The sequence below is a fragment of the Calonectris borealis genome, chromosome 4, assembly GCF_964195595.1.
Source record: "Calonectris borealis chromosome 4, bCalBor7.hap1.2, whole genome shotgun sequence".
NCBI classification, from domain to species: Eukaryota; Metazoa; Chordata; class Aves; order Procellariiformes; family Procellariidae; genus Calonectris; species Calonectris borealis.
The window spans coordinates 21,276,260-21,300,364 of record NC_134315.1 but is presented as its reverse complement, the minus strand read 5'-3'; the positions used below and the strand labels follow the sequence as shown (position 1 = coordinate 21,300,364).

The following is a 24,105-nucleotide window of genomic DNA, read 5'->3' as shown; positions in this document are numbered from 1 at the left end:
TCTCCTCTACCACTACAAAAGACATTCCACTAAACTTGCACTGAATCCCATCAAAATATTAATACATTAATTCTGACTGATAATTCAGTATTAGACTTCTAAGTTTTATTCTGTAAATTAGAAGGCCATCTTAACCCTATAATTCTACACTGTCATCATGCTCTACACGACTTGTTTCCTGTATAACTCACAGGATATACAGATACTGATTTTTAAACTTTTATTTTCAATCACATTTTAATCCAAAATCTCCTACTGTGTCACCATTAAGTTCACTGTCATCAGCAATGTTTACTGTCCATTGTCCATGCCTATTCTAGGCACAGCTGGTAAAGCAAGTTCTGTTTTACTAAGATGTTCTGTGCTTGAACCATACAAAATGATGAGTATACTGTAATTTCTGACTTTAAAAATTCAGCAGTCACCATTTTTTTAATGGTTGATTTGGAGGCTTTTGTCTGTTCTGTTTCATGTTTGATTTTTCACAGTCTTCACAGATGACCTACCATTTCAACTGCATACAGGTCTACTGTCTACCACCAAACAGTCCATCTGCTTCATATATTGCAATTTATCAGCTTAACGTATTGCAATTTAAAATGTAAAATGATTTATGAAAAAGTTGGAGAATTGCTCTCAGAGGAAAAAAGTTAGCTCCAAACTGAGCTTGTTCTTTGGAGAAAGGGGTATTTACCACAAGTACAATGTAAAAATGAAGTTTAAAAAAAGAGACAATAGCATTTTGTTTTGGAAACAAAACATGGAGTCATAAAAAACATGCCAAATTTCACTTGCTATAAAGGACAAATTGTCTGAAATACACTTAACAATTATTTTTCCCACTTCACATAAAAGACTACAATGGATGCAAGTCAATGGCTGAGTCATTGTTTCATAAATGCTTACCTCAAGAAAATCTTTAGGTGCATAAACAGGACGGAAGAGACTTAGATCTGAAATAAGATTTCAGTGATGCTATGTTAAAACCAAGAGATGAAAAAACCATGCAATTTTCCCATACCTGTAACACAATCTAGCAATTTCAATAACATATTAGAGCAAACATTAAAATAACATTATCATAGATAACATGGCTACAACCACCACATATTCTCCAAGATTACACTACTGTTAGTGCCTTAGTTTTGTAAACCCCTAGTAAATGAACAGTAGTCCCAGGAAGCTTTTTACTTATTCCACCTAAGTCTTTAGATTGAACCATTCTTAGACATGGGAGAGATATGATATTCAAAAGAGGGGTTTTTTTTAACAGCATAGATTGTTGAATTAAACATACTGCTGTCAAATAAAAAATAGGGACTAGTCATAAACAATCCATGAAAAGTATTTGCCATCACAGAGGTGGTACTGTGATATAAACTAGTACCTTTGCAAAATAATTTCTTTTAAGGAACTCGGATATGAACTAACGAGGCACTTAGCCTTGCTCTTCCAAAGGATAATATGACTGACTATTCTGTGCAAGTATTATTTTTATCTTTTGTTAATAAAATGTCTGAGCTTAATTATCGATAGTTCTGAACATTTTCTTTCTATAAGCCTGAGCTTACACTAAGAGGAGCAGTGCCCTAGCTGTATAAATCTCTAAAGCACTGGAATGAGGAGTATTATACCATAACCTCTCAGTGATGATTCAAAGTTAGTACAACAACTTGAAACAAAATAACAATGAATTGAATATTTATTTATGCATAATGACATATTACCAATGAGAAAAAAATATTGAAATTAGTTTACTTTGAAGTGATCACATTAAAGTTTGACTGATAAATAAGATATATATGCTATTTTTTCTGCGTACAAAAATTTAATGCACATAAATTTAGTTGATCTTACCTGGCTCATCAGTTCCCATTTCATTCCATTTATTAAGCAGTTCTTTCTGTTCACTTACAGGCCTCTGAAAGGCACAAGAAAGTAACTCTTCTTTTTTTAACAGAATCAGTAAAAACATGCCTATTTCAAATACATAAATTAATGTAACACTTCAAAAAATAGATTGCACTAGCAACACAAACTTATTTTGCTTACACATTATCCCCAGCCTGAAGGTATATTCTACTGTAGAAAGTCCAAGTTCCAGTTCAAGGGAAAAAGGAGCCCATTAAATAGTTTCATGTGTTTACTAATGAATTTTAGGCTATTTAGCAGTCAGTTTCATATTACTGAAGATTTACTGCTCATTCCATAGAGCTGTTGGACTTTGTTATCAAATTCCCGTCCCTAGCACAGTCATGAAAAGCAAACACAGCTGCATCCTTTATCTCATATGGTGAACCATAGAGGTTCTGCTACATATCATAGATATACAACAGGAGAAAGATAAAGAACAAAACATTCTATCATTATTTCCCAATTCCATGATCTTTAAAATTAAAGCCTCTAAATTAATAAAAAACAAACCAAACCAAAACAGAGCAGAATGAATGACAACCAAAATTAGCAATGTACCAGTATCTCTCTCTCCTAAAGTACCGGTTCAACAATAGCTTTCTCCAGCACACAAAGTATATCTATATTGGGTACAGGCTCTGCAGCTAGAAGTTACACAGCTAGTGTGCACACGAAAATGCTCTATTAAGAGCAATGAACATAGCAATTAGCTTTCCAACATGCTGCTCCCTCCAGGGGCTAAGTACTGCAACAGGAGTACTTAGTAAAGAGGAAGATCTGCCTATAGACTTCACCTTTTCCCAAGTTGAGCTGATGCATACTTTGCCACTATTTCTGAAAATTATTCTGTATTAAAATTATTTGGATATCGGCCTTGCAGCTCTTGATAACCATGTGTAAAGTGAACACGACATTACAAGTGTGCGAGACGAGGCTTCATTTCCAAAAAAATGTCAGTTTGGCAACGGGAAGTTAATAATACATTACCTTCTGTGCTAGTGGGATACTGAGTTCTGTGCACATGCTGTTTAGACTTTTTAGAATTCGCTTCTCCCAGCTTCCCTAAAACACACAAAAAAATTAAATTACATGGAATTTCTTTTTCCTCCAATTGCATTTATCATGTAATAACAAGCAGCTTTTTAAAGTCATATATAAGAAAGGATAGCAAGAGTCACTGACTGACATCTTGCAAAAACGCTAAGGGAATAGTTACATGCTTGTTTAAATGGAAACAATACAGCAAACAGATTTCATCATTTACATCAAAATAAAGAACCAGAAAAATGAGTTGTTCACATTTCAGATCTCCAAAAAACATGTATTTCACAATTACTGATTTTTGACGTATGCCTAATGATCAAGCTTCCTTATATATCAACATTTAACAAATTTTTCAAATTATTACAAGCAGGGCAATCAACTGTGTACAGAGAATGCCTTCTCCACATTGTGACCTGAAGAGAGTGCAAGTCTTTCTCTACAAAAGGTATCTTAGATGTTCTCTGAAGTTAAAAAAGTTAGAAATTTGGTATTCTGTAATGCTCAAAAAACAGTTCTTCTAAAACAATGCTCAGGAAATAGTTCTCTAATCAAAGAGAAAACCAGAAGTAGACAATACCTCAGTAGCAAGTGGACAGCTTAAAAAGCAATCAGATTCTTCAGACTATTGCATTAGACTTCAAACTTATCATATGGTGCCTAATCCGTGGATAATTCCTCTGAAGTTAATGCCAACTAGTATTGACTTCCTAGTCAACTGACTTAGGATTTTGCTTCCGTGACTACAGCAGCACTGGTGGGTTTTACAGTTAATTTAGTTTCCTGTGGATGATGAGTCAGGCCCCGATCGAATGAATGCAAAGACTCCTCTTAATGTCATTTAGCTCTATTTATTATTTGTAATTTGCTCTAGACACAAATTCTACAACAATTAGTTACTGCCTAACCACATGTTCCTCAAACTTAAAAATTCTGTCCAAAAGAGCCTGCAGTTTATTAGACAAGAAGCAAATGAAGGGAAGGGCAGATGTTCAAATGTTCTGTTAAAAAATAAAAATTATATCTTGTCCATAATTGTTTCCTTTTAGCTTCCATTTACAAGAGCCTCTCATGAGTTCTTCCATCAAACGAAATAGCTATCTTTCACCAGAAATTTCTTCTCACAATTAAGCCATCCCCCTTCACCTTCTCTTGCATAAACAAAACAGATCTGAGTATTAGCTGTAAAGAATGTTTTCCAAATTGCAGTATTTTTTGTAATATTCTGTATAATATTTTTATTTAACTGTATGGTTGTATTCAAATGCCTTCCAAATGCTGCAGTTAAACAACACCATGCCACAAACTGGTTATTCTCTCATGGAGGGGTGGTGTAGAGCATTTACAGTACCCTATTTTGCTGAGAAGTGGGGTTTTGTTGCTGGAAGAAATGACAAGTGAGAGAGCATGAAGACTACTAAGCTACATAGGATAAGAAAGTAGAAACAAAGACAAAATACAGAAGTCTTAGTAGCAGTTTAAAAACCAAAGTGAAATCATCAAGATCAAAATGGGGGGGGGAAGGAGAAAAAAAAAGAGCACGGATATGCTCCGAGATACAAAAGCTACAAAAGAAGCACAGAGGAGGCAGATGGCAGCTTTGCAAGATTGAGAACCAGCTCGTTCCAAGGAGCGACGAAGGTCGATACTCTCGGTGTGACTGACAACTGCCAGACCAGACATTAACCCGTTTATTGCATTGCGGATGCAACACGTTAGTAATAAATAACTTCTGGATACTCATAAACTGTGCCATAATTCAGCCTTCAAGACTCTGCCCAGTAAAAGATGTTCAAATAAAAGCAACCAAGTCAAAACAAAAGCGACAGTTACACAGCCTCTCCAAGCAAGACGCCCTCCCCTCTCCTCAGGACAGTGGAGTTACCTGCAGTAAGCAGAAACGCAGTATCCTTGACTGAAATAAAAGCCAGAGGCAGAGTTCATAAAGTCATTTCATTGATGGGAACAATAAATTCTCCAAGATGATTCCTCTAATTTTATGAAAAAAATTTAACACTAAGAAAACATGTTGCTGGGACTGCTATGGTTACAATGATGACCTTCAGTAAAATAGTTGAAACTGAGGAAGGCAGTACTGCAACTTGGTAACAATTTCAAACATGTCTGTTACAAATCCGATTTATCCTGTAGCAAAGTCATTTATAAACTTTCACTGCAGTTAAATGAAACGGGGTGGACAACAAATAAACTGAACAGAAATATGTCACAACTGCATAAACTAGCCAGGATTAGTTAGTTCTTTCCACAATAGTGAATCCTAAAATTCTTTCTTCTAGAAGACTAGACAGAAATGTGATTCTTTCATAGTGTACTTAATAAGACCTACTCTGCCGGTAGAATTCAAGGTGACTGGACACAGATTTCATTTGGTACATTTTCTCTAATTAAAACATGTAAATTTCAAAAAGAAGAGAAATACAGAAACTATGTTGGTACTGCTAGTTCTGATGCTCATGAACTTTCCGTTTGGCCTCTGATAAAGAGGCATAACTTAATTTAGGACACAAGAAAACAAATCAACACATGATCTAAAAGAGATCTGAGTATCCCCTACTCCAACTTGTGTAACAAGAAACAGAAATTCTTTTAGGAATAATAAAAGTGTTATCAAATTTCTTTTGACTTTAATACTTCTCAAAGAAAACACCATTTTTCTTTACCAACTATTCAAGCACTCAAATCTAATTTTTCAAAGAGATTTAGAAACTAGGAAAGGTGAATTGACTATTTAAGGAAGATGTTTTAAGCAGATCTTCAGCAGTCACAGCATTAGAATATGTAGTATTGTCGTCATAATTTTTTCAGAGCCCACCAGCCTGTTTCAAGAAAGAAAATTAATAATTTATCTGGTTTTTGTTCTTTAGGGATTATTTAACTCTTCTGGGAGAAATTAGGATATGGATAGGTACCCACACTCCTGTTGAAATCAACTGTAATGTTACTCTTAGTTTAAATAGGACTGGGGAGTGCTCTAGCTCATAACTATAAACCTACAGGTCAGAATGCTTTTTCGATTGTGTGTCTGTATAGCATGTACAACATGGGGAATCTGGTCTTAGCTGGGCAAAACCTACCAGAATATCAATAGCAAATATAGCAATGTACTTCAAGGTAATTTTCTAATCAAGCCTGTTGTTTATGTATGGACTTTCTTCAAAATGCAAGATCTGAAAATGAACAAAGAGGACCATAGGAAAATTTAAGTACCGGGAGGAAAGTATTTGCTTTAGCAAAGCTCCACTTCAGTAAGATCTTCACAGAATTGGCTAGAAGGATGGAGGTAAAGAATCTAATGAAGCAAGGGACAAACAGGTTAAAACACAGACAATTATGGTCTTCTATCTTCCCAGAATTCTGAAGTGCAGCCCAGCAGAGAAGAATTTATCTTTTCAGGTCCCTTTATTTTTAGATAACCAGCTGATGCTACTCAAGTAAAACACACTGAATTACCCTTAAGATTTCCTGAAGCAGTACATCAGAATTCTCATTTTTGTGAATGCACTCCAGTACCCTAGTTTTAAGAACTGCCCTACCTTCAGGAAGGTATACTGTATCGCAGAAGATCACCCAGAGTTATGTTTCTGCACAAATACAACATAACAGAGTTATGTTATGCACAAATTTCAGATAAACCTACCATTTTTTTCATTGGAGACAAATTTAGAAATAATGGAACAAAACTTCAAAGAAGATCAAGCAAAAATAAGTATTATTAACTCAAACAACATGGGTTCTCCAGAGCCAGTAGAGTATCTCAGCTTCCTTTGAAGACAGCTAGTTAACTTAATGTTGCCTCCCTCTGGAAAGCAACACCTTTCCCTCTCCTATTGTGGAAAGCAGCTGCTGGAGCCAAGCAGACCTACTCCAACATAGAATTGCCTGTTCCTTTCCCATTTTCTTACTCCTTATGCTTTGTAACTGGATGATGGGGCATCATTTCTTATCCACCTATCTCCTCCTTAAGTTTACTTGTTTAACATTTCTCTCAAAACCCTGAAACAAGCTCCTAGCTTACAGCCAAAACCAGGAAAAAGGACCTGTATGAATTAAAACATAGCAGTGCAAATTTATGAATTACATATTATGGGACTATCATGATAAGAGTTCCTGTTGAGATTTACAATGTTTGGTTTGTCATGAACTTTGTAAAATCTACATATGACACAATTAAAAGACAGCTTCATGGGAGGTATCAGACTGTGAAACACTTCCTAACATTTCTCCGGACTCAGCTTGTTATGCTTCTCTTTGGCTCTTTTTGCTCTTACTTTTATGTTGTCCATTTCATTTCTTCATTGCTGTTTGCAGCAGACTTGTCCTAAATCTAGCAAAGGCTTTCTCAGTGAACTCTGGGAGCAAAACAAACAGCTGAAGAGGTCTGCTATCATTTCACCTCATCAAAATGTAGATATGAAAATAGTCAATACAGCAGTTCAATGGATTCAGGAATGTTTCAACTCACATCAGTCTCTGCTGGGCAGGTAAAGCAAATTAGCAAACTTCAAATTTTTAATCCTAAATCTAGCACTAACACTTTGTCTGCATTAAGATGCATAAGTTTTAAGCAATAATTCTGCTGCTTAACAAGGTGGGAAGAGGTGAGCTATCTCCCTAAAATTGTAACCAGACCAAACAGCTCAGAAAACACCAGAGATGTGAAATAACCTGATGTTTTAAAGAAAGGTCCTAAATATTATATCTGACATTTTTCAGGAAACAACAACAACAACAACAAAGACCTAGTATTTCTCTGTCTAGGAAAGACCTAAACAATGACAGACTCAAGCAGCTGTACCCAGTGATCTATCTCGACCCAAACACAGGTCCAGCTCTCCAGCACACATGATTAGAAAATATACATTATGTTACATTAATATTCAAAGATATGTAAATATTAATGGCAGTACTTTTTCTACACTGGACAATACCACAAGTACATGAATAATTTACAGCATTACTATTCATTGCCGTTAATGCTCTACCCTTTCCTAGAAAGTTGTTTTTCTTTTGAGGTAGTGAAGAGAATACAGTATAAAAACTTCAGTCTGCCACCTAAGAATGAGAAAACAGAACCAATTTGAGCAGAAAAAGGGTTAGTTATGAACGTTTTAATATCTACTCTAGAAAAACACTAATATAGTTTTAATTACTGATTCAAAGTCATTCCAATAACTGATATCAAAGTAAGATGGTTTTCAGTGAGTATTACCCTTCTTTCCAGAATTCTGAAGTAGAGCAAAATTAATTAAGATAGAAAAGGATAAAGAAAATGTCAATGAGCTCATAACAATGGAAACAGCATCTTAAACAGTGGCTGTGCATAATAAAAATAGAATATGATTTATATGGAAAACATTTTTCTACCAGGACAAATCTTGTTGATAGCACCAAAATATTCTTTTCCAACTGTTGTGATGCTAAAAGACAAATAAGGTGAAAAAATCTACCTACAAATGAAACAAAGAGAGTCTTCTACCTTCAAAACATTAATTAGATTTCCAATACCTAATGGAAGTAAACTGGTAAGTTTCCACTTTTATTTCTCTCCCAAAAGGTATTAGCAACATGTATGTTTGCATTTTAGCTATTTCCAAGTATTTTACACAAACAAACAAAATCATGGAAACACTGACTTTGCAAGCTTTTTACATTATTGCTCTTTAATCAAGAAGCTAACAAAACAAAACCTAGTTGTGATTCAACTGATCTGATCATGATTGTTTGCATATAGACCTATTACCTACAGTGAAAAATGTGTGTGCATCTTGAACATCAAACGCTCACACATACCTCAGTGGTTTTAGAAAATATAATGTTAAATCCCTAACCGTGTATTTATTACTGTTTTGCAACTATCAGCATTTATCAATATTTCTCTATGAAAAGGATTCATATGCCTTTATTGAAGAGTTGTATTTCAAGAAAAGATTTGAAAGAGGATCTACTGGTTTTGGCTGGGATAGAGTTAATTTTCTTCATAGTAGCTGGTATGGTGCTGTGTTTTGGATTGGTGACCAAAATGGTGTTGATAACATACCAATGTTGTTTTAGCTATTGCTGAACGGTTTGTACATAGCGTCAAGGCCTTTTCTGTTTCTCATGCTGCCCCACCAGCGAATAGGTTGGGGGTGCACAAGAAGTTAGGAGGGAACAGAGCTAGAACAGCTGACCCCAAATGAGCAAAGGGATATTCCATGCCATATAATGTCATGCTCTGAATAAAAAAGCTGGAAGAAAGAAGGAGGAAGGGGGGACGTTTGGAGTTACAGTGTTGTCTGCCCAAGTAACCATCATGCGTGATGAAGTTCTGCTTTCCTGGAGATGGCTGAACACCTGCCTGCCGATGGGAAGTAGCGAATGAATTCCTATTTTGCTTTGCTGGCATGCGTAGCTTTGCTTTACCTATTAAACCTATAAAGACAGTCTTTATCCCAAGTTTTCTCACTCTTGCCCTTCCAATTCTCTCCCCCATTCTGCTGGGGGGGGAGCGAGCGAGCGGCTGAGCTGCCTACCAGGGTTAACCCACCCCAGAGGATACGGATGCATAATACTGTTTGAAATAGGGCTATGAAATTTTGAAACTAGTAAAGATAGGACTTCTCCTACTCATTCCTAAACTATTAGAAAAACAGTCCTTTCCACATAGACCTAAAAAATATTGGTTACCGTAAGTATTGTATACACTTTTATAAAATAATAACCAACGAAACTGGTTTAGACAAACATACACACAGATACAATCTGTGGTTTTCGCATTAGTAAACTGATAAGAGTGATTATTTTCAGGCAGTAAATTGTGGCATTACATTTCACATCACAGAAGAAAAATTGTTTAATACGATCTTTGTCCCCAAATGCTAAAGACTGAAACCCACGACAGCAAGATAAGAGAAATACGCAACAATATGATTGAAAAAGTGACACAATTTGTTGAATACCTTGTAAAAGAATACTGCAATATATTTCTAGGCACAGTTGAGTTAAATACAATTTTATCCTTACCTCAGATATTTTGGTTAGATCATATTCTAGAAGCATTTTTTTTTTTACATTTTTATGTGGATTTTTAACATTTATTTAAAATGGCATATATTGGTGAAAAAACAATGAAGCAAAAATATCTTTTTTCCTGACACCAAAAATCCTCATTTAATTTTTTACAGTCCAGTTTCTCTTATTCTCCTTCCGTATGCCTTAAGCTCCCTAGCTCTATACTTTTCATACATTTCTAAATACTAAATATATCTCTTCTTCCTGAAGATCTCGCTATCTCTGCAGCCTGTTGTCTTTCATTGCCAAACTGCCTGCCAGTGTCTCTTCATAACAGTATTTTTGTAACCCTAAGTGAAATGACCTATAGCTACACTTTTACTTCTTCCCAACAAAATCAAATTCTCCTCCTTGACATATTTCACATTGTCTTTATTCTACAATATTCACCTACCTGCCACTATATCCTACTTCTTTCGTGGTTGGAGAATTACTTGAGCATTTTTTGTATGTATGTAAAATGTCACATATACAACATTATTATTAACTTTGATGCAATTACAAATTTGTGCTTTTCCTAAGGTAAAAAACCTAGAAATTGTACAATAACATTATAGAGAGTAAATCTCAAATACTAATCAAAGGTCTGATATGAACGGTAAAATTGGTAACAACCAACCTGTGCTTTCCTCATATAAGCTAATGGTTCTTTCATATGCTCAAGTGGTGCTGCAGGATGACAGGGCGAAGGAAACCTTAAAGAAAGTATAGTATATTTTAAATGTTCAGATTTTTATTTTGCTTAATTAATCCTATATTTGTAAACCGAAACATAACTTCTTTCATGACAGCATTAGTAAAACCACTGTGTATGTTGATCAAGAACTAAAAATAAGGATTATTTTTAGAAGTATTTCTTCCTCATCCTTTCCTATGGACACAAACAATATAAAGATATGTAAGTATTAATAACATTTCAACATGAGTTCTTCTTATATTAAAAATAATACTTCCTCATAATTTCACATATTTGTAAAATAAAATCAAATAATTCTATGAACAAATAAGGTCTTTTAGAAGTGTACCCTCTTCATATCCTGTCAACTTTATGACTCCCTGGAACTTTTACTAGCCAGGATATTACATTTTTTCAAGAGGCAATGTATTTTTTGGAGGATTTCCTTTTAAAAATGAATAGTGAACATGTACATGTCCTAAGCAATTAGAACTTTGTGGTGTTGACCTAAGCAAAGTTGAATATCCATTCATAAACTGCATTATGCTGAAATATAAAAGCTGGAACAAAACTAAAAAAACCAAATCAAACCAAAACACTGTCTTCCATTAATGCAGATTATTTCCAATGAGTTATTGCCAAACATATCATCCAACTTAATTTTAACTTTCTCAAATGTCTTTCAGGAAACAAAATTTACACAAAGCTTCTCTTATAGCTAGCCTGAATTTTCATTTGTTTATATGTATTCAATCAGTTCTTATCATATGATTTTGGGAAACCCTCCCCAAATTTCTTCCCATTTTTAACTGGTAAGGTCATTCTTCAATTTCTTCTGGACAATTCTGTGCCTATGTGTAAAATGGAATCGATATTAACAGATTTCAGCAATACTGTTTGTTGGCTTTTCCACAGTGCTCATGAAATCATGGTATTCTTAGCTAATTTCAATTTTCCAGGGCTAATTTCATTATTGTTTGCAGGTTATTTCCGTGAACTCAAAGAAAGCATAAGCATTAGTCCAAGAGACAGGTAAATATTTTTCCCTTGAAATATATGATGGAGATGAATCCTTACTAACAGATACATTTACAAGCATTTTGCTGAATTGAGTCCCTCATACTACTAAGACATGTTGTTCAAAACTGATAACTCCAATAAGCTTATTTAAATTAACACAAACCGATTTGCATACATGTTTCTTATTATACAGTTGCATTTATGGCTATACCTGTTACGAAATTCACCTTTCTATGGCTATACCTTACGAAATTCCACCTTGCCAGAATGTAAAGACAACTTATGCTTCCCATAAGTCTAATCCAAAGTTCGCTGAACAATAATAAAAAGGGAATTTCACAAATTTCAGTGTGTTTATAACCATATCCCAAGCACAATGAGCACTGATCTGGTAAGTCTAGAGATCCAATATCTTAAACATTTTTTTTAATAATTAATACAACAAACGTGCAATGCTGTCATAAACATTTGAAAATAATTAAAATTCATTTGCAGCAACTACCTCAGCTACACAAGAATTATATTATGACTGTTGGTACCTTTGGAAGTAAAACAACAAAGAAATTACTAAAGTAACTAAACAATGTGGTGGTACTTGTTTCACTCATTCTTTAAAATGTACTTGAGTTCAGTATTTTCAGTAGGATGAAAAAGAAACAATGGCACTTTAGAAACAGAAATTAAGCAGGCACCCTTGGTATGACAGATCTTGCAGATGATAGTAACACATCCTACACCTATATATACAAATGAATCGAAGTAAATCATGTGAGTAGAACTTCTTAAATAAAAATATTAAATAAACTCACACGTTGAGTTCACTATAAACAGCATTCTGAAGCTTCTTTTCCCAACCTGTTAAAATAAAAAAATATCCAGAAGACAACTTTAGGAATTAATACCAATGGAACATGAATCAGAGATTGCTTTACAGTCACTATAGTTTTCTGCCCTGTCTCAATTCATGTCTACCTACCAAATAGACAGGAAGAGATGAAGAAACCTTAAGCTAATTAAGGTAGGAAAAAACGCAAGTTGAGACCTCTATAAAGGTTGAATATCCTTTATTTCCAACTGCTGCTCAAATAATTACAACACAGTTTTGGTTAAATAATTATATGCTATTTTTTCAAAACCATCTTATTATTAAAACAACTATAAATATTAATAGACACAGCATTCATGATTATTATAAAACTTCTATCACTTTTCATCAAAGCTTCACATTATAGTTACATAGCCTGCAACTTCCAATGGAAATTGGAAATTTAACTACGGGTAAAGTTTTCAAGAGTACCTCCATGAATGCTAATTTCCGTTTTCAGAAGTGGCTGAACTCTTGTATCATTCAGAACTTTCAAAAAAATTACCAGTACCTTATAAAATGATAAAATCACTTCTTTGCATAGTATGTTTTTCAAAATGCTGCCGGAATCCAAGAATTTTTTCCCTTTTAATTTTCTCTATCTCATTTAATAATCTGGAATCACCGAATGCCTGCTTCTGGCTACTGTCAGCAACAAGATACCAAGCTGCACAAACTACTATTTTCATCATGTATGCCACATATATTCTTATGTAGATCTATACTATCCACAAATGTGTCAATGAAGTATTACAAACCTGATGTCTTCAGAAAATCTTTAATATCTTCTTTTAGTGATTCCAGTTTAATTTCTGGTTTGTGTAGGCTAACCTAATATGAAAAATAAAAAATGAATAAATAAATAAGTATCAAGCAAGCACTAAAAAGAATGTGAATTGTGTATTTTAAGTTATGAAACAAGAAACATACATGCTTAAGGTTACACACAAAGCGAACTGCTTCCTACTAACTTGACAATGGTAATTGCAGCCAAAAAAATCAGCCGACTTTTTCCTCACTCGATGTCTTTGCTTTTACATCAGTGCTAAAAGCTGTATGTGGGGAAGGAGAGAAAAGGGAGGGGGAATATCCAGTGACATGTATGCTTAATATTCTAAGCAAGTATCCCACATGCTTAGCACAAATGCTAGACTCTACACATTAAAAAATTGGTCATAAGCTACACAAGTAAATAACTAGAAGCCACTGACTGTATTCTACATGAAAGAATCAAACTGAAAATGTTCCATAACTTCTCACTTAACCTCCCACAGTTCACCTCTTTCAGGTAAGAAATGCCACCTTCAAACTTCAAATAAAAACTGTGGACCAAACATTCCCCGCTGCAGCTGCACTGCACTACCAGGTATATACAGCCTCTTGTAATGAAATGCACTCGACACAGACAATTAGGCACCAATCAGTTTTACAACCGTACCATGACACTACCACACAGATGTTGCTGCAGATTTTTCAGCAACAGCAGGAGCAGCTGCTATAGCATCCCCTTCTTCTTCTATAGCTAGACCAAGAGGAGAAAACAAACAGACCACAAAGGTCCAAAAGGACAACAATCAGAAACTCAGGAGTTTCTGTGAAGTGACTTCTGATATATATTTTCCTGAACATGGAGTGTGGCAACAGCTGATTAACACCAGAGGATAAAGTTAAAGGTTTCAAAAAGAATAGCAACCCTGGCTGCTAACTTGAAAATAACACTGGGAGATCTGTGTGCAACTTACTCCACTGCCATGACAGCTCAAGGCATATGTTAGAAGCATATGGCCGCATCATCTACCTAGAAATGTGAGATATCTCTTACCAAAAGCTACTCAGCAATATGTTGTAGGCCTATCAGCTGCTGATTCTATTGCAGTAAGTTATGCTGCTATTAAAAATAAACTTCCACCAGCTTGTGCAGTTTGCCAGCCCTAACAGCACTGTTGACAGCATGGCATGCTTTAGGTCCATCACACAAAACTAACAAACTCCACAATCCTATCATTTGCCTTACAGTTTATATACAGAAAAGGGTATTTGCTGTGCTGCACAGCTTGCTGGAAAAATTGGTCTAGATGAATTCACAATGCAGAATGTTAAGAAAATCTTTCCATTTTCCCTAGCTGAAAAGGGGAATGGCCAATAATGCAGAGACTGATAGCATCAGCATTTCTCCTCTTATTTTAAGTCACCTTGCAATTACAGGTAAGGAAGGCTTTTATATTTGGTTTATCGACTGCAATAGCAAAGAGACTGTAAGCATGCTTTCTAAGAAAGGTGATCATAAGCACAAAGCATAAGGTGTGGTGAGTTGCACAACTCTCATGTCAAATGATAAACACATATTCCATTCAGCACAATGGTAAAGGCAGGCAAAGGATCATCGCTAAAGGCAGGGAAACAAAGAAAGATTTTCATGGGAGTTCTTGGGCAGCTCACAAAATACCCTTTAAGCAACAGCCTCAAAGAGTAGCTTACGAAGGATTCCTTCTGAACTTACTTTGATGGAAAGTCCTATGTCCGTTTTGGACTGACGTATGTCACAGTTTAATTTTTTTCTGCTGCAACGCAGTGGTTTTGTACCTCTCCTGTATGAATTTTAAATAAAGTGACATGCATAAAACTGGGCAGATTGTGCCTTACTGTTCCTCAAAAGTTGTTGCACACACTTTTGTAAATGTTCAACTTTGCCTTCTGAGTTAAATATGGCCAATTTTAATCCCAACGTCCACGGGGTGTTTACCTGTGGGGCCTGGTACACATGCTTCAAAATCCTTTTTAGATATGTAAAAAAACCCTCACAAATACAACTCATTGACAGATGATGAATCACAAAAAAAAAAAAAAGCAGCTTTACAATCTACTAAAAAGTGGGTTCATTGTCTTGACACTGTAAACAGTGCAAGAAGTGACAAAAGTGCAACAAGGAGAATGGTATTTTAATTCTCTGCTGTTCACACATTGTAAAATTTGTCAGCTTTTGGCTCATTAAGGAAGATCTGATGCTCATATTGACAATCCTTTTTTTTTTTTGTGGTTTCCTGGAAATTCTGGAAATTGATGCGGCATATTGCATTAGAGGATACAAAGGAGTTCAGTCCACACAGATGACTTCCCATTTTCCCCGTCACCCCAAAAGATACAACAGAGGACTTTCTTGGAAACTGCTGTTCCCAACACAGCCTGTTCCCCAGCTGCAGAACAAAAAACCAGTGACCCTCTTGTCTGCAGCAGGGTGGCAGTCCAAAAGAAAGCAGGACAGCACTCTGGGGAAAATTTTCTCCAAGGATTACACTAGTGCATCATTTCTACCTTCATCTCTTCATGCCCATTTATTCAGTCAAATTCCATTTCACTATTCCTAGCCTGCTGCAGCTGCAGCATGTATTCCTATGCTAATCTTTAATTTATCAAAACTTCTATTTTTAGCCTGTTTCCTATGTCCTTTTCCTTCTCTTGACTGCAAAATGCCCTGCTGAGACAAATTTTCATATAAGAAACATGAAAATTCTCCGCCAAATTATGGGGGCACTTCTGTCCCCACTCTTGTCATTTCAGGATGCAATTGCCAAAGCCTCCTCCCATTTCCACTCTTCCTTTTGTTTACTTCTGGATTATGATCAATAGATTCCTACAGTGCTATGCAGACCTACAGAGCCACAGAAACTGTAGTTACTGTTACGGACTCATTGCATACTGCATTGCCGATCAGTTTTCAAATCAGAAATTAGATACCTGAAAGGTGAGAATCTGGCAGATGGCGCAGCTGCGGCTGCAGCCAGTTCTAACACAGAACAACATACCCTAGCTCTGTGTAATATAACCAAAGAAGAAAATACTTATTTTGGTAGGGGAAAGGAAATCCCTTCAGAATTGCTTTGCTGTAACTTAACAGAATGGTACCTCTTTGGAATTTACACGGGTGTTTATGGGTACTAAAGTGAGGGGTCAAGGAGACTTAGAAGACCTGATGTTCCAAAATTACTAGACCGAGTCTCCCACATACTTTTATTTTCCCTTTGGACAAACTAGTCTAACTTATTTCTGTGTTGCACTATGTTGCAAAAAACATTTAGGTATTTTGGTAGGGTTTGTTTGTTGTAAACTGCTTGATACAATGTCCTGCCTAAGTATCATTTGCATTTTCATCCACTATGTTTTTTTGGTAGAATGAAAAACATGTTGACAAAATTTTACTTATATAAAAAGCATTACTATGATTTACACTGATAAAAATGCCTGGCTAAGGTTTATTGGGGAAAAAACCACCTTGATGAAATGTGTACTGATGAACCGAATTAATTTCCTGCATGATCAAAATGCAGCATATACCCAGGTAGAATTACAGACTCTCCAATTTCAATACACACATCTTGATGAACAAGTATCTTCCTTTTTTTAAAAAAAGATCTGCTACTATCAGGAGGCTATCACAAGCAGGATAAAAGAGAGTGAGCAATATAAGGGAACAACCCATGAAGGCAGAGTGACAGCCAGACCAGGGAAGAAATCACGCTATTCAGAGGCTCAGTCAGGTCAAGACAGAGTCCTGAAAGGAGACAAGGATGAATGCAGCGTAATTCAGCATGCAATAACAAATGATTTTTAATAAAAGTTAATGCCTACCAGTTTATTTTCCAGTATAACTGGCATTGTGCATATTCTTATGGATAGGGCACCAGGGTTCAGGCATTGGGTGTCCGCATTTATCTACAGTCTCGGTCAGCTTCTTGCAAATCAAGAAGCAACAGGCTGTTAGACATTCCTTCATAAAACAAGCTTTCATTACAGTATTTGTTGACACCCCCTTGTCCTTCAGCTGTACAGAAGAGAAAGGATAGTTTGGGGTCTTTCAAAATTTTGCCAAACCTCCTGAAAGGCAGCTAAGGCACCACTAGCAATCCTTTGTATTTATGTTCCGTGCACATCTTCTTTGCCTTTGATTTTGGTAAGGTATCCTGCTGAGATCTGGGCACTCATCATCATAACTGATATTCTAAATGGATTACACTTTTTGTATTTGGATGCCAAGACAGAAGAAAATCCAGACACTCAACACCGATCTGGCCAAAAGCAAGCAAAAGGATAGCACAGAGCTAGTTGGAAAAAGTTGGTGGGTGTAGTAAATTGATTCGTAGAGCAAGTGAACACAAAGAGACATATCAATTTGCAAATTAGCATCTCAATTGGAAATGGCATTCAGTCATCATGACTGGAGCAACATTGATCATGCAAGAGGACAGATGAGCCACCGAGGCACAGCACTGGAAGTAGTATAGGAAAATACCTAGAGGACCAGCAACATACCTCAAAGCAGAGGCTTGACCGAACAAAGTGTTCCAGCATAATTCCAGTGTTAAACTATTTCTTTTCTCAACAAGAATAAACACTGCAGAGAAGTGATCCAACTACACTGAAATGTGGAACTGCATCAGGTGAACACATATTTTTATCCTGCTGCAAACAGTTCTGCAAATAACTTTACACAATCTAAATATTTTACAGGCTACTCACTATAATTTCTCTTCAAAGCCTCCTTGTTTTAGACAAGTATGTACACTCTCAGAGCATTTATTACTGTTCATTATGATTTTGCACAAGTGCACAATGTTTTTAGCTTTTATTTCTATTCTTTCCCAAATTACAATAAAGCACACTACCCCAAATATAGTCCAACTTTAGCAGAAGTAAATTCAATGAAAGCTAATAAATATTCACCTTTTCTCACATACTCCATTCTGCCATAACTAGATTTTGTCAGGATCAAGCCAACTTGTTAAAAACCACTTCAAGTACGACCACAACAATTTCAACGTACACACTCTCTAAATACTTAAAATCCTACAAATTTAAGAGAGTGATTTTCGTTTGGGTTTATACGTTTCTGTAACAGAAAGAGGAATCATTCTGAGCATAATTAAAGAAATTTCAGTAATATAAAACCCTGACTACTGACAATTTTCCAACCCTTGTACATTTCTACAGTAATTACACTAAGGGAAAAAGTATTATGAACTTTCTTATCTAAGTAAAAATAACCTAGCAGTTGAAACAGAGAGCTTCAATTAGCCTCAAACAGGAATAAACAGCTTCAGATGTTATGTTCTCCCACAAGATATGCAGGATACATTTTTAATAATATAATTTGATGTTTTAATAAATTTTCTAGGTTTTATTTGAATATAAAATCAGTGCTGCAAATAAAATACACACACACAAGGTAAAACATATAATCTACATTACTAAAAAAAAGATACATGAATCAAGCTTGCATTGCTTCTGAACTCCATAATCTGTTCAACATATTAACAACTACATTCAATTTAAAATTCACTGCACTGCAAATGTTACTACTGAACCATTTAAACCAAAGTACAAGCTCCATCAGGAGGGGATAGTAAGCCCTTTGTTAAATACAATGCATGAAAAGGAATCATTAATTATCTATGATGACTCATGAGCCTATGTTCATTTGCTAAGTTTTATTAAATAAATGCTACATTTCACAGAAACATTCTCCTTCTTAATGTGATCTTTTACTTAAGTAGGGATCAGTATAAACGTCTTTTTTTAACTGTTGGAGAAAAATGTCATGAAAATAATATCCTCAGATTTTTTGCTGACCATTTACTCCACATAAATTATTCCAAGATGTTTATCTGTACTCACTTTAGAAGCACACAGTCGGGCAATACCCCAGCTGCAATGTTCCTAGCGCTCCCAAAGCAAGCTCCTCTCCTCCTTTGCCCCATTTGAAGTCTTGTGAAGACTCTTACCTCTCACTTTGATTAATATTTCCTTTAAACCTTTCTGGTACTAGTCACAGGTCTGTCCAAAGAGCGATGGCAGAATCCTCTCCTCTGGACAATCACTCTGCTCATGACATATCCTAGCATATCTCCTCTCCACAATTTGTTCATACCTTCAGGTACCTCCTAAAATCTTTTCTCACTGCCAAACTTAATTGTCAGAGTGGGGTGGGGTGAGGTGTCAGGGCTGATTCTTACACTCAAGTTACCACTTTTAGCCTGCTTTGACAGCCATTACCCTGTTTTTCTACAAGTTCTCCTTCAAGTTGTCCCACTACAGACATACCTACAAGAAACAAATCTGAGAATGTCTACACAGAAAATGCCCGGAGGGCATTGTATTGTGAGTCTTTCTTGTTCAATTTAAAACATAATTTAGAACCTGTACCTTTCATTTTATTTTCACCTCCTGTTTTAGAAAAATTCTTCAGGAATAAACTGCTGAAGCTTTTGGTTGGTTGGTTGGTTGGTTGGTTTTTTTTAACCTTACTTGTTATTTGCCCCTGGCCACTAGAGGCTCCAGGCAACTCAGAGTCAGACTGATTTCTATTAGAGGTTTGCAGAGGACAAAAAGTAAGATTGATTAATCTTAATTAATTAATAAAGCTTGGCTTCCTTCAAACATGATGAAAAACAAAGTTTCTGAATTGGCTGCAAATGAAAACGTGTTAAAAAGGTAGCACTTTTTTCATGTCTCTGAACTGTTCCATTTTTATTGTCAGCTCACTGACAAAGATTTTCCCTAAAACAAAATTCTAGTAAGATTTCACAAAAAAACTTGTTTTCAAACTGTATTTTGTGATTGAAGATGTCCATGTCTCAGTTTTTCTAACCTCTAATTTTTACCTTAAAAACATCTACATTTCAGAAAGGGAAGAAAAAAATTAAGACAAAAGCCAACAAATTTGGTTACAAACTCACACAGTGAAAGTTGTGCCTGAGAAACTGAGATGAGATTTCTCCTCCGATACCCCAATAACCCCAGCAGCAATTCTACCTGCTAAAAAGCTACTATCTAATATTTTGGGTCTTCGTAATTGTTACTCTTTCCTTTCAAACACACTACAAAATACGCTCAGAAGAAATTCCAAAGCAAGTGACAGGCACATTTACACTCTTTCCTGCATTAATCTCTTTGTATTAACTGCAGGCATATTATCAATATACCAAAACTCAACCTACAGAATCAATGTAACATTTATTTTCCAAATCGTCACTAACAAGCATATGACCCTAGCTCTACTTCAGTCCTCAGGACAAAAACGTGATCATCTCGGTACCCACAGAGCTAAAGCTGTGACAGCAAATCATTTGGTGCCCATGCCAAACTTTTTTCAAAGAGATTGTGTATCACAGTCCTTGACACTAGCTCAGGCTCTCAGTGACAGCCAAGCACAGTGCTGCTGTGATCAGTTCATAACCACAGGGCTACTCTGTCAACTCTCACAAATAATGTCAGGATATTGTGTTTTTCCCAAAATTCTATTAGCTCGTGAAAGAAACTGTTCATTTTGAACTCTCCTTCCTAGACATTAAAAGAAGAGATGAATTTACAAAACACAGTTTTTGTTAATAGTTAAAATACTGTTTACTGTTTGTGAGACTACATGACCTCTCAAAAATTTCAGGCAATATTATAGTGGACCTTATATCCATTCCGACTCTCATGTTTTCAGAGACTGTAAATATGTTTGAGGAAGAAGTATCAGCAATGTCAGTTTCCACACTGACAGATAAACAGCAATCTTTGTAAAGGTAAAATATAACTGTAGTATAAATATCCAAAACAATAAGTAAGTTTTATTCTGATGCATTGCCTCAACAGATATCTCAAAATACAGTATGCTTCCCAAAAAACAGCTTAAAAATCATATAAAAAGGGACCACCAATAGATCAATATTGCAACGAGTGCAGTCTAAGCATTGTTCAGAAACTGACTCTTAACCAGCAGACAAAAATCCCACCATGTCTTAACAATAAACTGGAGTTCAGGTGTGATGCATAGCAATAGCAAAGATTTCATATTGGATAATGCAACTACAGAAATACCTCATGTAATGGGAGGGAAATCACGCATTAATTCAATACTGAGAGTAGCAAATTCAGAAACCTTCAGAGTTCTGTACAGCTGCTAAGGGATGGAGCAAAGATAAGGAACTCACTGATAGGGCCTTTGCAACTGCATAGTAGAGCAATAATATGACTATACAAGCATTATAAATAAAACAAGACTATACTGTACGTGAAAGAACATAAATGCATGCAAGGTCAATAAAAAAATTCAAGATCAAGGAGAACATACAGATTCCTGACAAACAGGGTGTACATCTGGCCCTATTCATTTAAATTACAAGCTCCAAAAGATGACTCTCTACATTGAAAACTCCTCTAGTTGATGTATCTAAAAACTTTCCAGTCTTTCAGATTACTACACTGAACTATAGCTCTGATTTATCTTCTATTACAAACTCTTGGAACACCTATTCTAAGAATCAACCTGAGCATTTGTTGCCCTGTTTATTTTCTTTTCCCTTAGCGCTTCATATGACTAGAGTAATCTTCTGACCTATATGTACACCTTTTTTTTCTTCTCCAAGAAATCTGTAAAACAGAGTTCTGCAAAGCAATCATGTCAGATTTGGCTGCAGTCATTACACTGTGTTTTATTTACTTTATAGGTTACCTTTATGCTTTAATTATGCAGAGTTTCTGCTTGTATTGAGTAAATTGATATGCTATAGAGCTATTAACTACCCTTTCAGACACCAAACGCCACCATGGAAGGCATTGCTAAGGTTCTCTGAGTGTCCACTTGTACAAAATGGCTGTACAAAACAGCCATCCACCAGCAGCATTTAAACACCCCACCAAGTCCTGACAACACCAAGCTTCCTCGCATTTCAAAACAAACATGCAAAGCATCAAATGACTGTGAAATCAGGCCTCACGGGAGACAGAGACAAAAGAATGAATGCAGAGGTGAGTACAGACAGGTTTTATTATAATCAGCAACACAGTTGTTCTGAAATCCCATCACTGCCTCTACTGAGGACCAGGTCTTGAATTTGACTCCCCACATTCCATCTCAGGCTATCTACTTGTGATGCTGAATTCCCCAACACTTATGAAAACCCAATGTCTATACTCTCTTATAATTCCAGCCCCCTCAAGTCATGCACATTTCCTTACTCACATATTTAGAGAGCAGTCAGTCAACAGGAGCAAATCAGACATTTAAAAAAGCATTTAGAGACAAAATCAGCAAATTTAAAAATAAACCAAAACAAAACACCAGAAAAGGCACGCAGTGATGTCACTTGCTATGGAAAGCTTTAGAGACATTCAGAGAAGAAAATCATGTTTTGTTTAAAAACCTAACAAAACTAAGACAGATAATGGACATTCTATCCTAAAAAAATCTGTACAATGTTAAGCACTGTTTGCAAAAAAAAAAAAAAAAGCCCAAGATTTTATAAAACCCAACCCAAAATATTTCAGTAATGCACAATAATTGTTATAGCACCACTACTACGTTATTATGGTCATGAACATTGACACAATTTTAATCTGAAACATCCTAAATGAAGTCAGCTGAAATATGAAAATCTGGTTTCGAGTGCAGGTAAGTTACGCACTATAAAAAAAACCAACTCTTTTCCCAGCTACAAAAATGTACTTTCATGTGCGTTTTCCATTTATTTTCACTTCCTTTCACCAAATCCCCATTTTCTCCGGGGCATTCTGGAGGAGGAAGCCGGGAGGGGGGAGGGAGGGATATTTAATCCTTTCCAAATTAGAGATTAAAAGACAAAGCGATTCATTTTAGGAACTACTTGAAGCAGTGAGATTTCAAGAGGGTAGTCTTCATATTCACTGCGAAATCGTTCAGTCCCCCCGGGCGAAACTATAAATATAGCTCTAGAAACCAACCAGCCCGCTCTCCGGCTCCGTCGAGGAGAGAGGGAGGGGAGGCCCCGGGCCCCCTGCCCCGGCGGAGGCCGCACAGGCTGGGCCGGGCCGGGCCGGGGGCGACGGCCGGGAACAAAGCGCCGGGGAGGGGGAGCGGGAAAGGGAGGCGGGCCTGTGGGCACAGCGCCAGGTGGGGGCTCACCCGGGCCTGTCGCTCCAGCTGGGAGTGGAGGCTGGAGCCCTTCAGCCGCTGCACGATCCGCGCTATGGTGAGGGAGAGCCCGCTGTCCGGGTCCAGCATCGCGGCGCGGCGCCCCTGGCCGCGGGAGGGCTGCTGCACCGGACCGCTTTCGCCGCGGCACCCCGCCTCGTTAACCAGCGTTACCAGGCAACTGCGGGAGCGGGGACGGTCCTCAGAGGCGGCGTCCGGGTGGAAAGCTGCGCCTCACAGAAAAGTTCCCCACCGCCGATCGTGACTTGAGCGGGACAGCGTGCCCTCCGCTGCCCGGTGTGGCGCAGGCCGCCGCGGCCTCCTCGGAGCTCAGCCCAGGAGGCCCCGCGCTGTCCCCAGAGCCGGGGAGACCGCCCCGGTGGTGCCTTCAGCTGCCGCCTCTCCCCGGGCACGTGGCAGGCTTCCTCCAGCCGTGGGCTGGATAACGGTTGCCTAGAGCTCTGGTGAAAATCTCACGCGCTGCTTCTGTTTCCTAAATAAACGTTTATTTGCTAGAAAGGGAGTGGGGAGTAAGCGTGAGGAAAGCCTACGGGTGGGCTTTGCCCACGCAGCCTGAGTGCCAGCACC

General features: G+C 36.9%; 1 protein-coding gene across 2 annotated transcripts in view; it reads right to left on the bottom strand.

Moving 5' to 3' along the window:
• Window positions 1-23,670, bottom strand: part of TBC1D19 (TBC1 domain family member 19) — a 55,801-nt gene extending 32,131 nt beyond the window's left edge. Inside the window, exons 1-7 of one of the 2 annotated variants that reach the window (XM_075150539.1) lie at window positions 23,509-23,670; window positions 13,346-13,418; window positions 12,532-12,577; window positions 10,646-10,721; window positions 2,902-2,976; window positions 1,858-1,921; window positions 907-953 (exon numbers count right to left, since the gene is read on the bottom strand). In XM_075150539.1, coding sequence (XP_075006640.1) covers window positions 907-953; window positions 1,858-1,921; window positions 2,902-2,976; window positions 10,646-10,721; window positions 12,532-12,577; window positions 13,346-13,418; window positions 23,509-23,607 — 480 coding nt within the window. In that variant the 5' untranslated portion in view covers window positions 23,608-23,670. Of the gene's footprint in view, window positions 1-906; window positions 954-1,857; window positions 1,922-2,901; window positions 2,977-10,645; window positions 10,722-12,531; window positions 12,578-13,345; window positions 13,419-13,517; window positions 13,640-23,508 lie in introns of those variants that run through there. The other variant, XM_075150540.1, reaches the window with a different exon arrangement.
• Between the last annotated feature and the right edge of the window lie 435 nt (window positions 23,671-24,105).